The sequence below is a fragment of the Miniopterus schreibersii genome, assembly GCF_964146895.1.
Source record: "Miniopterus schreibersii genome assembly, chromosome: 1".
NCBI lineage: Eukaryota > Metazoa > Chordata > Mammalia > Chiroptera > Miniopteridae > Miniopterus > Miniopterus schreibersii.
The window spans coordinates 63,193,390-63,208,364 of record NC_138101.1 but is presented as its reverse complement, the minus strand read 5'-3'; the positions used below and the strand labels follow the sequence as shown (position 1 = coordinate 63,208,364).

General features: G+C 32.8%; 1 protein-coding gene across 8 annotated transcripts in view; it reads left to right on the top strand.

Moving 5' to 3' along the window:
* SLC9B1 (solute carrier family 9 member B1) overlaps positions 1 to 14,975 on the top strand; it is a 60,987-nt gene that overhangs the window by 29,599 nt on the left and 16,413 nt on the right. For all 8 annotated transcript variants that reach the window (XM_081162670.1, XM_081162669.1, XM_081162665.1 and 5 more), the window contains 2 exons: positions 810 to 952; positions 2,237 to 2,364. In XM_081162670.1, the coding sequence (XP_081018796.1) occupies positions 810 to 952; positions 2,237 to 2,364 (271 nt within the window). The remainder of the gene's footprint in view (positions 1 to 809; positions 953 to 2,236; positions 2,365 to 14,975) is intronic.

Sequence of the window (14,975 nt, the reverse complement as noted above, 5' to 3'; positions counted from 1 at the left end):
AATGTCTATAGCATCAAAAAGTCTTACGGTTTTTAAGTAAGCTATTTGGGCATCTCCACTGTGTGTATTCATAGATACATCGCTTGCCTGACCCATTTTATACCCTATTTCTTCATCACCTTATTATATAACTCTCCAGGTGGACAGAGGAAAATTAATGGAAAAACTTCTATCAGAAGTGTCTCTTTTAAGTATTCAATACATCTAGATATTCAGTAAAATTTTAACAGAAATAATCTCTCCATTTTATCTCTAACACCATTTCTATGTTCATTACACTCTTTAGCACCTCCTAAGTATTCCTTGAATCTTCTTTCCTCCTCTTCAAAACTTTTACTCTGGCCCTAGCTTAAGCTATTTGTTTCCAGCTATACCATGGACTATGGCAGAGGCTTTTCATTGGTCTCTCCTCCAATTTTATATCTATCTAATTCACCAAGAGCATCACACAGAAAATGCAAGACTCATTATGCCACTTCCTGACTAAAATGTCCCCATGGTCCCTTACTGTGCCAAAGCCAGTGGGAGTGTGGAGTGGCAATAGCTATTCACAATCTGAGCCACCTGCCCATTCTCCCACTCCCTCCCATCTTTGCCCTCTATGTCCCAGCAACACTGGATTACTAGTTCTATCCCATTGAGATATATCATTTCTTATCCCCATTTCTTTATGCTTTCTCCTCTACTTGTGTGTAACTTGCCCTTCACAAAGGTAATGAAGACATATTTGAAGAGGGGAAATCAAACATTTCTGTGTTCCTCTTAGAAAAATGAACTGAATCAGACATGATTTATTTTCTTTTTTGAAGGGATGTTACTGGCTGGTTTTATCATCAGGAATGTTCCATTTATCAGTGACTTGGTCCATGTGAGTAACAGGTGGTCTTCAACTTTAAGAAACACTGCCCTTACCCTTATCCTAATAAAAGCTGGACTTGGACTCGATCCACAGGTAGATTTTCAATTATACTGTAAGTAAAGTTTTTTTAAATATTAGAGACTGATAGAAAAGAGAAAGAGGAAGAATTTTTGTTATAGCTATTTCAAGTGGAGTCTATAAGCAAAACTAAGATAAAGAACAAAAATTTGCAGAAATGTTGACACCTTAATTTATACTTCTTGTCATCATTATTACTGATATAAAGAGAAATCACTATGATGTAAGATCTCCATTAGAGATAGCCTTTAATTATTTGCATAGAGATAAATGGCCCTTATGCAGCATTTGTATTATTTGGGAGTTGTGGCTCTTCTGTGGAGAACTATTTGCTTTTTAGTTAACAAAGGATAAGATCACCCTGTAAAAGGTTTTACTTTCGTTTTGTTTTATTTTTTCAGAGAGATTAAGACTTTCAATAATATTTTTGTTTTGTGACTTTTTTCCTGCAAAAGTATGTTCCTGATTATCTTCGCATTATTGTAAAAGCTAATCTTTTATAATATTTCCTAAAATATTACTATCTAGGGATCATAAATCTATTTGGGTTTTTAAAAGATTCACATAACAGCTTCTCAAATAGATGTGGCATCTCAGGAATATAAATAATTATAGACAGTGATGATTTATTATATTCACCAGTAGAAAATTTGAACCAATGAGAAAATTTTAAAGTTCTCCCTTTTAACTAATTATGCAGTTTTTAAGTGATTTTCTTTTTTCTCATGTTGATATTTTCTATTTATAATTATTAACTTTTAGTTCATCTCTAAAAGTTAACTGATGGATATAAACCTATACTTTAATTACACTACTTACTGGGAAGATTAAGGAAGGTAGAACTAGTTATTTAACCACAGAAAAATGGATCTTTTTATCAATTAAAATACAACAATGTTTAGCCTTGGCCAGGTAGTTCAGTTGGTTGGAGCATTGTCTCGGTACACCAAGGTTGCTGGTTTGATCCCCGGTGAGGGCACATACAAGAATCAATCAATGAATGCACGAATGAGTGGAACAACAAGTCGAGGTTTCTCTCTCTCCCCCTCTCTCTCTCCTCCCTCTTTCTTCCTCTCCTCTCTCTCTAAAATCAATTAAAACATACAACATTTTATAAAATGTGAAATAGTTTATAATCCAATCTATGATGACATATAAGATGATCTGTATTAACATTTCAATCCCAGTGGATCAGGAAGATTTAGTTTAGTAAAAGACCATGTATTTTAATATTTGCTTAAATAATTTTCTTGCTGGCCATTACAAGTTTACCTAAATATGACTGTGTTTATATTTCAGGCTTTGAAGCGTTTGAAGAGAGTTTGTTTAAGATTGTCTATGGGTCCATGCCTCATGGAGGCATGTTCAACTGCTGTTATTTCCCACTTCCTTATGAATTTTCCCTGGCAATGGGGATTTCTATTAGGGTAACTTTTTCTCATTTTTCCCTATGAAAATATTTAGTTAAGGATGCTTGGTTTAAAATTATTGATATATTCAGAATATTGAATAGACAAGCTTCTCATCAAAGTTGTTTTCACAGTGGTAGAACACCTTGGAAATCAGTTGGTCAGAAGCAGTCATGTTCTAAATCTACCATATTCTTGACAAACATGTATAGTCCCTAAATGTCTAATGCCAAGAAAATTCACTTCATCAATTTATTCATTCTCTCCTATATTGTAACCTATCTCTGTTTTTAATCTATCTAATAGTCTTTTCCTTGTACATGACATGTATGTATTACATATACATATATGTGAGAGATTTTGTATAGATATAGATATTATAACCAAAAAAATAAGCAAACACTCTTCCCTAGATCCAATATTCCATCTATTATTTTCCATCACCCACTTTCCTTCCTGCCCAAATCCTTCAGAATAATAGTCTACAATCTCTAACTCTGGATTCTGAACTCCTCTTCACTTTTCCATCCATTTAACTTTTGCCTCCACATATCCATTCTAATAAAATTTATAGCAAAGTTCACCCATTATATACTTACTGCCAAATTCAATGAATCTTTTAATTAAATTTTATTATTAAAAAAGACCTTTTGCCCGGCCGGGCGTGGCTCAGCGGTTGAGCGTCGACCTGGGATCCAGGCGATTGGGGTTCAATTCCTGGTCAGGGCACATGCCCGGGTTGGGGGCTCGATCAATGACTCTCTCATCATTGATGTTTCTATCTCTCTCTCCCTGTCCTTTCCTCTCTCTGAAATCAATAAAGATATATTTAAAAAAAAAAAAAAAAGGCCTTTTGAGCATGCCTTCAAATTCTACTGCCAATTCCCCTACCCAAAATGACAACTCTTATGAGTTTTATATCATTCTAGATCTTTAAAAATAACATTCCAGGCTTCTAAGTCTTCATAGAGAAAGGAGTATAATTTTGTATATTTTTATATGCCATATCTTCTATCTGTGACTAACCTGTTCATATCCTTTGTCTATTTTCCTATTGAGTTATTTTTCTTTCTTATTCATTATATTAAGTATTTGCCTGTTATAGCTATTGCAAATATCTTGTTCCAGTGCACCACTAGGTATTTAACTTTGCTTATGGTGACTTTTTAACCTAAATAAATATTTTATTATTTCCAACAGATAGAATGTTCAATACACAAAACCATTCACTTGACCTTGAAAATGAAAAAAAGAGGGGGTAGAGGGAGTCAGAATATAGCTGCTTTTGATATGCCAAAAGGTTTTTAATATAATCAAATTTAACAATATTTCTCTTTATGTCTAATGCCTTTCTATGAGTCATTCTGAAAGTCATTTGGCTTCCTAGTCACAAATATGTTCCTCTCTATTTTATTCTTATTACTTTTAAGTTCAGCTTTTAAAATTCTTTAGAACAGCTAGAATTTATTATATGTGGGGCCCTAGCTACATTATTTTCCACATGAATAGGTCATGTCTCAACACCATTTATAGGAAAGTTCTTTCTTCCCACACTGATTTCAAATGCTAATTTTATCCTGTAATAAACCCCATAAATTTGTTTCTACCCTTTGTATTCTGTTTTCTTCCAATCTATTTTGTCTATTTCTGTGCCACGATTACACAGTTTTAACCATTTTACCTTCGCAAAAACAGTGTGGTTGTTTTTACAATGACTTGGTTTTTCCTTCTAAGCTCTTATTATTCCAAATGAATTTTAGAATTAGCTATTCAAGTTCAATGAAGAATCCTTGAGAGGATTTTAATTGGTATAGAACTGAATTAATAAGTTAATTGGAGGGATGGATGACATCTTTATTATATTGAAGCTTTTACACACAAATGTGAAATATTTCTCTAATTATTCAGGTATTATCTTAAGTACTACAGTGTTTATAATTTTTATAAAGATCTAGACTATTTCATAGTTTTGTTCTTAGACATTTTGTGCATTTTTATTGATGTTGTAGATGAAATTTTTTTCATAACGTTTTCTAATTAGTTTTTTCAGATGTATATGAAAGTTACAAATTTTTAAAAATCACTTTCATTGATGCATAGTTTACATACAGTAAAATGAACACCCATTTTCAATGAACATTTCAGTGAGTTTTGACTAATTTATATGCCCTTGTAACCACTGCCAATTGAGGTGCAGCACATTTTCCTTACCCCCAAAAATTCTTGTGTCCCACCGCAGTCAATTCCATCCTGGCCCCAGGCAAACCATAATCTATTTTCTTTCGTAACAGATTAGATCTTTTTTTTAGCATTTTAAGTAAATGTAATTATATGTATAGTATTTACTCTTTTGCTTCTGGCTTCGTTTGGTCAGCAAGTTGTTTTTGAGATGCATCCATACTATGGCTAGTGGTTCACTCCATTTCATCGCAGAGTAGTATTTCATTGTGTTATATCACCAACGTTATTCCTTCACTTGTTGGTGGATATTTGAATTGTTTCCAGTTTGGAGCTATTACAAATAAAGCTATGAACTTTTGCATTCAAGTCTTTGTGTGGACATTTGTTTTCATTTCTTAGGGACATACCTAGGAGTGGAATTGCTAGGTCATATGGTAAGATAATGTTTAATTTTATTTAAAAACTGCCAAACTGTTTTCCAAAGTATTGTTGTATTTTATATTCCTAGCAGCAGTGTATGAAATTTCAGGCCATCCATATCTTCTCCAATACTTGGTAGTGTCTGTCTATTTAATTTTAGCATTTTTTACTTGGAATTTAGTGGTACCAGGTTGTGGTTTATAGTTTTTCATTAGATTTGGAAAATTTTCAGCCATTATTTTTTAAATATTTTTGTCCCCCTTCTCTGTCTTCTTCTAGGACTACAACTGCACATGTGTTAACTGCTTGATGATATTCTGTATAGGTTCCTGATACCCTATTAATTTTTTTTCAGTCATGTTATTCTCTGTGCTTCATTTTGGATATATTCTATTAATATATATTCTATTAAATTCACTGATCTTTTCTTCTGCAGTATTTAACCTTCTGTTAATTATATCCAGTGAAATTTTCAATTCAGATACTGTATTTTTTAATTATTATAAGCCATCAGACATTTTTACATTTATTTTTTCCAGCTATATTGAGATATAATTGATGCATAACTTTGTGTAAGTTTAAGATGTGCAATGTGTTGTTGGTACACTTATATATTGCAAGATGATTCTAATAGAGCATTAGCTAATGCCTCCATCTTGTCACATAATTGCCATTTTTTTGTGTGTGGTGAGAAGAGTTAAGATCTACTCTCTTAGCAACTTTCAAGTATATAACACAGTATTATTAACTATAATAACTATGCTGTACATTAGATTTCCCAAACCTTAATAATATTATAAATGGAAGTTTATACCCTTTTGACCAACATCTCCCCATTTTCCCCACCCTCAGCCTCTAGAAAGCACCATTGTACTCTTTGTTCCTATGAGTTCAACTTTTTTAGATTCCATGTATAAGTGAGATCATAAAGTGTTTGTCTTTCTCTGTCTGGCTTATTTCACTTAGCATGATGCTCTCAAGGTCCAGCCATGTTGTCACAATGGCAACATTTCCTTTTTTCTCATGGTTGAATAATATCCCATTGCATACATTTATACCTCATCTTCTTTTTTCATTCATTCTTGATAAACACTTAGGTTGTTTCAATCAGCTATTGCATCTTTTATTTCCAAAAGTTCCATTTTATTCTTTATTCCATCTTTATTCCATTTTTGTCCTTTTAATGTTTACATTTTGCTTTAAATTCTTAATTATATAGAACATATTTATAACAGCTGATTTACCATACTGATCTGCCATTTCTATTATTGCTGTCCTTTGTGGGTCTGTTTGTATTGACCTACTTTTCCTTTGGTTATGTTACATTATCCTACCTCTTCATATGTCTAGTGATCAGATGCTCATTTTGTAGGTTTTGTATTGTTGAATTCTGGACTTTGTTGTTTTTCTTTGGTGTTGGACCTTGTCCTAGATAGCAGCTGTTGTTGTTGCTGTTTTTCATTCTCACCCAAAGATATGCTTATTGATTTTAGAGAGAGAGGAAGGGGGGAGACATCCATGTGAGAGAGAAACATCGATCAGTTGCCTCCTGAACATGGACTGACCAGGGACTGGACTGGGAATCCAACCCAGAACCTTTTGATGTAGGGATGCTGCTCCCACCAACTGAGCTGCCCGGGCAGGGCTAGACAGCAGTTTTAAATTATTTGTGAATTAGTTGATTCTTTCAAACTTGTTTTTAAGACCTTTTAGGGTTTATCTAGAGTAGCCTTACGATAGGGCTAATTTAGTCCCTTTCTGTGTCTTTACTGAAGGCCCTATATGTTTGATAAGGTGTCTTCACTCCAGCTGGTGGGAACTCAGATTTCTCCAGACTACAGTGAGCTCTGAAAATTAGCATCTGCTGTTCCTCAATAACCTTTCTTCAGGAGTTGTGCTTCTCCAGCCTGTGGGGTTTTACTCTGTGCCTGCACTCCTTGGCATTCAACCAAAGACACAGGGAGCCCCTGATGCAAATTTCTAGAACTTTCTTCATGTCATTCCCTCTCTCATTCTTTGAAAATTCTAGCTACCTTGGCTTCCCCAAACTCTTTTCTCCTCAACTCAACCCATTTGCTGGGCTTTGTTTGGATTCTCTCCACCACAGCCTTGAAATTACTCCCAAGCAGAAAGCCTGGGCAATGGTGAGCTTTATTTCATTTATTTCCTTTTTTTTTCTTTTCTTCTTTTTTTAAATTGAATATGTCTGTATTGATTTCAGAGAGAGGAAGGGAAAGGGGTAGAGAGATTAAAACATCAAGGTTGAGAGCCCCCACTGGGGATGGAGCCCGCAACCTGGGCATGTGCCCTGACCAGGAATCGAACCGTGATCTGGATCCTAGGTTGATGCTCAGCCGCTAAGCCATGCCAGCTGGGCTGTTTCTTTTTTCTCATTTGTAACAGTATTGTCTGTTACATCATGTCTGAGAATAGTTGTTTCATGTATTTTGTCTGGTTTTCTAGATGCTTTCAGCAGGAGGGTAACTCCAGAATCTGTATTCCTTAATATCAATAAGCAGATGTCCTACTTCTGATTTTTAAAGATTGATCTTGTGTATGATTCATCCTTGCTCTTATTAGTTCTTATGTGAACATCCTCCCTTCATATAATTAAACATCTCTCTCTTCCTTTACCAGTATTTGTACTGCTATCTCTATTTTATTGTGTTTGATAGAATATCCAGACAATGTTTGAATATTAGTAGTGGAAAAAAGAGACATTTCTAACTTTTTAATAATTGTAATGAGAATGTTTCTAATATTTTGCCATTAATATGATGTTTACTGTAGGGTGCTGGTCAATGCATTTTATTAGGCTAATAAGTTTTCTGTATTTCTTGTTTGTTAAGAGGTTTCCTTGTAATAAAAACTAAACTTAGTATCATTTTTTCCTTTCAACCTAATAATATGAATTATATTGGCAGAGTTTCCTGATGTAGAACCATCCATTCATTCACCTACTTGATCAGCTTTTTTATTTTTTTAATAAACTAATAGGTTCAACTTGCTCATACTTACTTGGGACCATAAATGAAACTGAACTATGGTTTTTTCTTTATGGTATATTTGCCCTGTTTAATATATTATTATTATTCTACTACTTTCTCAAAGCCTTTCATGTTGATATCATCAAACATTTTAATGCAAGTTTAATATCAATTCTATTTTCTTTTATCTCAATTTTCTTTCTTTTTTTCTTTTAAAATGAAGTATAGAAGTTACCAAATATCTGAATACTCTTTTTAAAGTTTATATTTTATTTAAATAAAATTATAAATTTAAACAATCTTTTTAAATATGTGTATGTATGTTTACGTGATGTAACATATATAAGTATATAAGTACTACATACTCATTGTAAAAATTCTAAAAAATACAGACAGACATAAAAAAGAAAACAATTATGTATGTGTACATGCCCTTATCTGAGTGCATAAGAAATACGCCAGAAGTAAAAGGCAGACACTTTTTGCTTCAGTGATGTTGGTGAAAGCTTTCTTTCTTACATGATTTTGTAAGGGAATTATAAATTTTATATCCAACATGAAGTCGTGGACTGCAAGCCCCTGTTCTCACTTCCACCCCTGTTCTTCAGTTGGATTCTTGCCAGTTGGAATTCTCTGCATCTTTCTGTGGTGGATGCAGAATAATGTGAAGACTTATTTTAATACCTTAATACTTCCTTCAGGTACTACACAGTTGTTTTTATTTTGAAGTCTTTATTTTTATTTTATTTTATTTTATTTTTTTCTATCACTATTTATCCCCCCTATAAGGAGTCTCTATTCTTTTTCAAATGCTGGGCATGTCAACAGAAACCTTCTGTTTTCCATTTTCTGAATTTAGCATTTCAGCATCTGTATAATAATGTACTAAAAATTCACAAATGTAAAATTGTTAGTGAACATCCTAAAATCTTATAAATGAGCAAGATGAATTGAGTTAAAATTGTTTTATTACCGATAAGGATTTTGTTTGATTACGTGTTGGGGGGGAGGAGGCTAACTTTTTTAATGACTTTAGTACCTAACCTTTGTGAATACCTTCATTTGTATCTCTCTTGCAGCAACTTCTAGATTCATTTTTCCTCTTATTCGAGTACATTCACCAAAATATTTTCAATGTAGACCTTTGTGTGACATGCCTTTGGAGCCTTGTATGCCTGCAAATATTTTCATAATATAATGAAATCCTCAGATTTGAATGACTATTTGGCTGATTTTAAAATATTTCAAAGTGGTTTTTCTTGAACTTTTAAAAACTGTTCTTGTATCTAGTCTTGCTTTTGAAAAGTCTAATGTCAATCTAATTCTTATTCTTTTGTAAATAACCTCTTTCTTTGAATGTTTTTAGAATTTTCTCTCTTTGATTTTCTTAAATATTACTGTCTTATTTAGACATGGATTATTCCTTATATCTCCTGTGTGACCCTTTCAATCTAAGGTCTTTTGTATCTTTTTAAAAACTTTTTATTTCCTTTTTATTGAATTTATTAGGATGACACTGCTAAACAAAATTATACAGGTTTCAGGTGCACAATTCCACAACAAATTATCTGTACACTGTATTGTGTGTTCACCACGCCAAGTCAAGTCTCCTTCTATCACCATTTATCCCTACTATACCCTCCTCCACCTCCCCCCATGGGGGCAGAGGTTGAGGGGTTTTGGGGGGTGGAGGGATTGAGCAAATAAGGTCTTTTGTCTTTAATTAAGGGAAACTTACTTCCGTTATTCCTTTGAGAATATCATCTTTTATATTTTCACATATTTATCTTTCTGGGGCTCTTATCACCCATATATTGGCAAATCTGCTATTATCAGATCTCTTACTTATTATTTTACACTTTCTAATTATTTATCTTCTCTTGCTACTTCCTAGAAGAGTTCTTCAATCTTATCTTTCAACTCACTACTTTATTCCTCAGCTATATTCATTCTTTAGTTTATTCCAACTACTGTAATCTATATTTTTACACAAATATTTTAACTTGTTACTTATGTTTTCAGCTTTTGATTTATTTTATTATTATCTTCAGTTTAGTTACTGTGTTTATTATGCCTATTTTCAATTCTTGCTTCATCTCTTCTAATACCTTAACATCAGATCAAACCTGTGTAATTTTTGCTCTGCATATTTCAAAGCTAAGTTATTAGGTCACAAAGGTCTATGATTATTATATCTTCCTGGTGATTTTTAAAATTGATATTAAGTATCCTTCTCACTCATTTTACTGCTTATCTATCTTGAATTCTACTTTGTCAAATATTAATATTTCTCTCACGGTTTTGTTTTGGATACTCTGCTTGGAATGAGTTGCTCCGTCTTTGAATTGGTAAACATTTTATTGAACTATAACTCATATACAGAAAAATGTAAGTACATGAATATACAGTTCTGTGGATAATCAAAAAGTGAATATTCATGTAACCACCACTCAGATAAAAAGTAGAACATGGCTAGAACACCAGAAGTATGCTTATGCTCCCTCCCAATCACTTCTCTACTCTTCCCCACAGATAATCACTATACTAACTTCTAATACTATAATTTAGTTTGCCTGTAGTTGTACTTTATATAAATGAAATCATACAGCATATATTCTCTTGTATCTAGCTCTTTCACTCAATATTATGTTTGAGATTCACCCATATTATTGTGTGTATATGTAGTTCATTCATTTTCTTTTTTGTATTGTACCACAGGTCCTGGAATGACACTGTTTCATTCAACATCATTTCATTATAAAGTTAATGAGATGCTCTAAAAACTTAATTCTTGTTTTTATCAATTAGCTCATGGTAAAACTGGTTTTATTATACATTGTTTTGCCATAGTTCCAAGAACCTGTAGACAGTGTTAAGTGAGGACTTACTATATATCATTATATGAATATACTACAATTTATTCATTTTATTATCACTGGGAATATGCATTGTTTCTAGTTGGGGCCTGTTATTACTAATGCTCTTAAAAACATTCTTGTACACATGTACACAGGTTTTTTTTCTTTTTTTTAATTCTCACCTGAGTATATTTTTTCCATTGCTTTTTCAGAGAGAGTGGAGGGAGGGAGAGAGATAGAGAGGAAAGAAGCATCAATATGAGAGAGAGACATTGATTGGTTGCCTCACAAACGTACCCTCACTGGGGCTGGGGATCGAGCCTGCAACTGAGGTACATGCCCTTGGCCTGAATCCAACCCAAGACCCTTCAGTGCATGGACTGACACTCTAACCACTGAGCCAAACCGGCTAGGGCCACAGTTTTCTAAAGATACATAACTAGGTACAGAATTGTTGGTTCATAGGGTAGGTATATGTTTAAATGTATAGATTATGTAAAATTATTTTTTGAAATTCTGAATTTACACTCCCACCAGTTGTATATAAGAGTTCATGTTATTTCGCATGTCTGCCAACATTTAGAATCATCCATATTTTTTATTTGAACCATTCATATGGGTATGTTGCAATATCTCATTAGGATTTTTATTTGCATTCCTTGATTTCTAATAAGGTTGAAGGATGTTTCTTCAAGTTTTATTCCCCAAATTTATAATGGGTTTTTGGTTGTTTATATTTTTATTTCTGATGTATTGGTAGGTTATAGGTTCCTAACATATTTTGAATACTAGTCCTTTGTTAAATATGTTTTTCCATTAAGCAACTTCCCATTTCACTACCTTGATGTTAAAATTCTTAATTTTAATGTAGTCCAATTTATCAAACTTTTCCTCCATTGTTAGCACTTTTGTGTCTTGTTTAGAAATCATTTCCTATCCAAAGTCATAAAGATATTTTTCTATTTTCTACAAATTTTACTTTTCACATTTAAATCCATAATCTACCTTAAATTAATTTTTGTGTTTGGTGTGAGGTATTTTTTTCCCTCCTTCCTCCCCAGCCTTAGGGATATCCAATTGAGCCAGCACCATTGATTTAGAGGACCATTCCTCCCACTCCGCTGCTCTATAGTGCCACCTTTTTCATAAAGTTTCAGAAATAAAGTTTCCATTTATGTATGGGTCTGGACTCTCCAATTTTACCCAATCGTCTGTTTGTCTATCTTTTGTGTTAATTACTAAGGTAGGTTTATAATGTCTTGATAGCTTGAAGAACAAAAAACTCTCATTTTTATTATCTTCAAAAGTGTCTTCACTATTCAAAATTTCCATGTAAATTTATAATTTGTCAATTTCCACCAAAAAATTAAAACTTTATTGAAATTATAGTAAATCTGTAGATCATTTGGGGATAATTATTTCATTTACAACATTAAGTTATTCAATTAATGCTCATTTTCTGCCCCTCCATTTACTTAGGTATTCTCTAGTTTTTCTTAATCAAGGAGATTTTTTTTTTTCCTGCATAAAGGTCCTGCATATTTTTAATTAGATTTATGCTTAGGCATTTGATAGCTTTCTATGCTATTATAAATAGTACCTTAAACTTTATATGTCCTTATTATTTTTTGCTGTTACCTAGAAATACTGTTTATTTATTTTCCATATTGTTCTGTCTCCAGCAACCTTGCTATACTCCTTAATTCAAATGTACCTGTGGGCTGCTTTGGATTTTTTACATGTGCAGCTTTGTCATCTATGGATCATGACAACTTTACTTCTTCCTGTCCAATATGTGTACTGTCTATTTTTCTTTATGGCACTGATTAGGACCTTCAATATAATGTTGATTAGAAGTGGCAATAGTAGGCATCTATGTCTTGATCCTATATATGTCATAAGTTTTGAGTAGCTGCCTAGATTAAGGAAATTCCCCTCTATTCTCAGTTTTCTAAAAGATTTTATCATCAATAGGTGTAGAATTTTATCAAGTCATTGTTTTGCTTTTATTGAGATGATCATAAGAATTTTCTCCTTTATTCTATTGTAGTGAATTACATTGATTCATAATTCTGTGTTAAATAGGCCATCCAACCAATTTATTATAGGTTAATTTGGACTTAATCCTGCTTTTTATTACACTTTTTAAAATATTATACATTCTTGGCCCTGGCCAGGGAGCTCAGTTGATTAGAGCATCATCCCAGTATGCCAAGGTTGTGAGTTTGATTCCTGGTCAGGGCACATACAAGAATCAACTAGTGAGTGCATAAAAATAAGTGGAACAACAGGTAGATGTTTCTCTCTCAACTTCTCTCTAAAGTCAATTTAGAAAACACTTAAAATATCATATGTTCATGTGAATTTCATTATTTTTTTCCCTACTTTTGTTGGATTAACAGCATTTTCTTTGTTCTATTTTTGTTTATTCCTTTAATATTTAGAAATTAAAAACTCACCCTGGCTGGTGTGGCTCAGTTGGTTGGAGCATCATCCTGTATCTGAAAGGCCTCTCGGGTTCAATTCCCAATCAGGGAATATGCCCCGGTTGTGGGTTCAATCCCTGGTCAGGGTGGGTACAGGACACAACTGATCGATGTTTCTCTCCCTCTCTCCCTCTCCCTTCCTCTTTCTCTAAAAATTGGTAAAAACATATCCTGATTAGAAATTAGAAACTCATCCTCCTAATGATAACATAAAATTTTGGAAAACACATCCTTTAACTTATAGCAAGTTTTCACTTCCCCCACTTCCTTATATATTCCCTCACCAGTTTATATAATCTAGAATTTTAGTCTAAGATTATTTTTAAGTTTTCTTTACAATGAACACTTCTATAGATTTAACAATAAATTTCACTCTTCACTATTGTTTCTTGTAACAATAATCATAATAATTATAGTAGTAGCAAACATTTATATAGTGCTTGCCATGTGCCAGGTGAAGCATTTGATATTATTAACTTATTTAATCTTCCCAATAGACCTGTGAAGTAGATACTATTATTGTTCCCCGGGGGGGAGGGGGGCATATAAACTGGGACAAAGTGATGTTACATGGTTTTTTTAAGGTCAGATGACTAATAGGTGAGTCCAGATTTTGACTCTGCCTAGAGCTCTTATTCTTAATGTCTACACGATGCTGTTTATCCTCTCTTATTTCTTATCTTCTTTCTTTTTTTTTGTACTAAATTTTTTCCTGGTGAGTTGATCTTCTAGTTCTTTCAAAACTGATCAATGGGTGATAAAATGTATCCTTGAATGTTTGAAAATTACTTCTGTATGGCTTAGTATTGAATTTTAGGTTCAAAAATATTTTCCCTCAATATTTTAAAGATATTATCTCTTTGCATTAATTTTACCCATGAGAAACCTCTTATCAAACTCATTTTTTATTTTCTAGTTAATCTAATCTAATTTTTTTTCTGTTTGGAAGCTTGATTTAAAAAAAATTTTTCCCCAATAACTTCTTGCTATACAAAGTATGTTCCTTGGACAGCAACATTAATATCACCTAAAAGCTTCTTTGAAACGCAAAATCTTGGGTTTCACCCAGACCTTTTGAAACAGAATCTGTATTTTAACAATATTCTGATGTAATTTGTTTGCATATTAAAGTTTGCAAAGAACAGTCTCAAATAGGTCTTTTTCCTTAGTGAAAATTTTCAAGTATGAAGGAAAGTAGAATAATATAATGAATGCCCAAATACCCTTAACTTAAATTTAACAATCCCTAATGAATCTTAAAGTAAATTACAGACATGATGATATTTCACCCCTAAAATCTGCAAAATGCATTTCTAAAAGGTAAGAACATTTTTTTAACTAAATTAACAACAATTCCTTAATATCCTTAGGTGGGTCTTTTTGAAATTTGTCCTATGCAATATTTGGTGGAATATTTCAGAGGATTGTGTATCTTTTTCCCCCCATATCTTAGATGTATTTTATATCTCTCCTCAGTTCTCTTTTATATCTTTTTACTCTCTCCTCTAAAACTAGTAAGTTTTCCTTTATTCTTTATAACTGCTTGCTTTTTTGCAGTACACACTGGGAAATTTTCTCTGCTTAGTTCTCTAGCTTATTAACTCACTCCTCAGCTATGTTGAGATCACCTTTTAAAAAAATGTTTGGTAACTTAATTTTTAAGAACTATAGTTAAAATGTCATAGATAGCCCAGCCG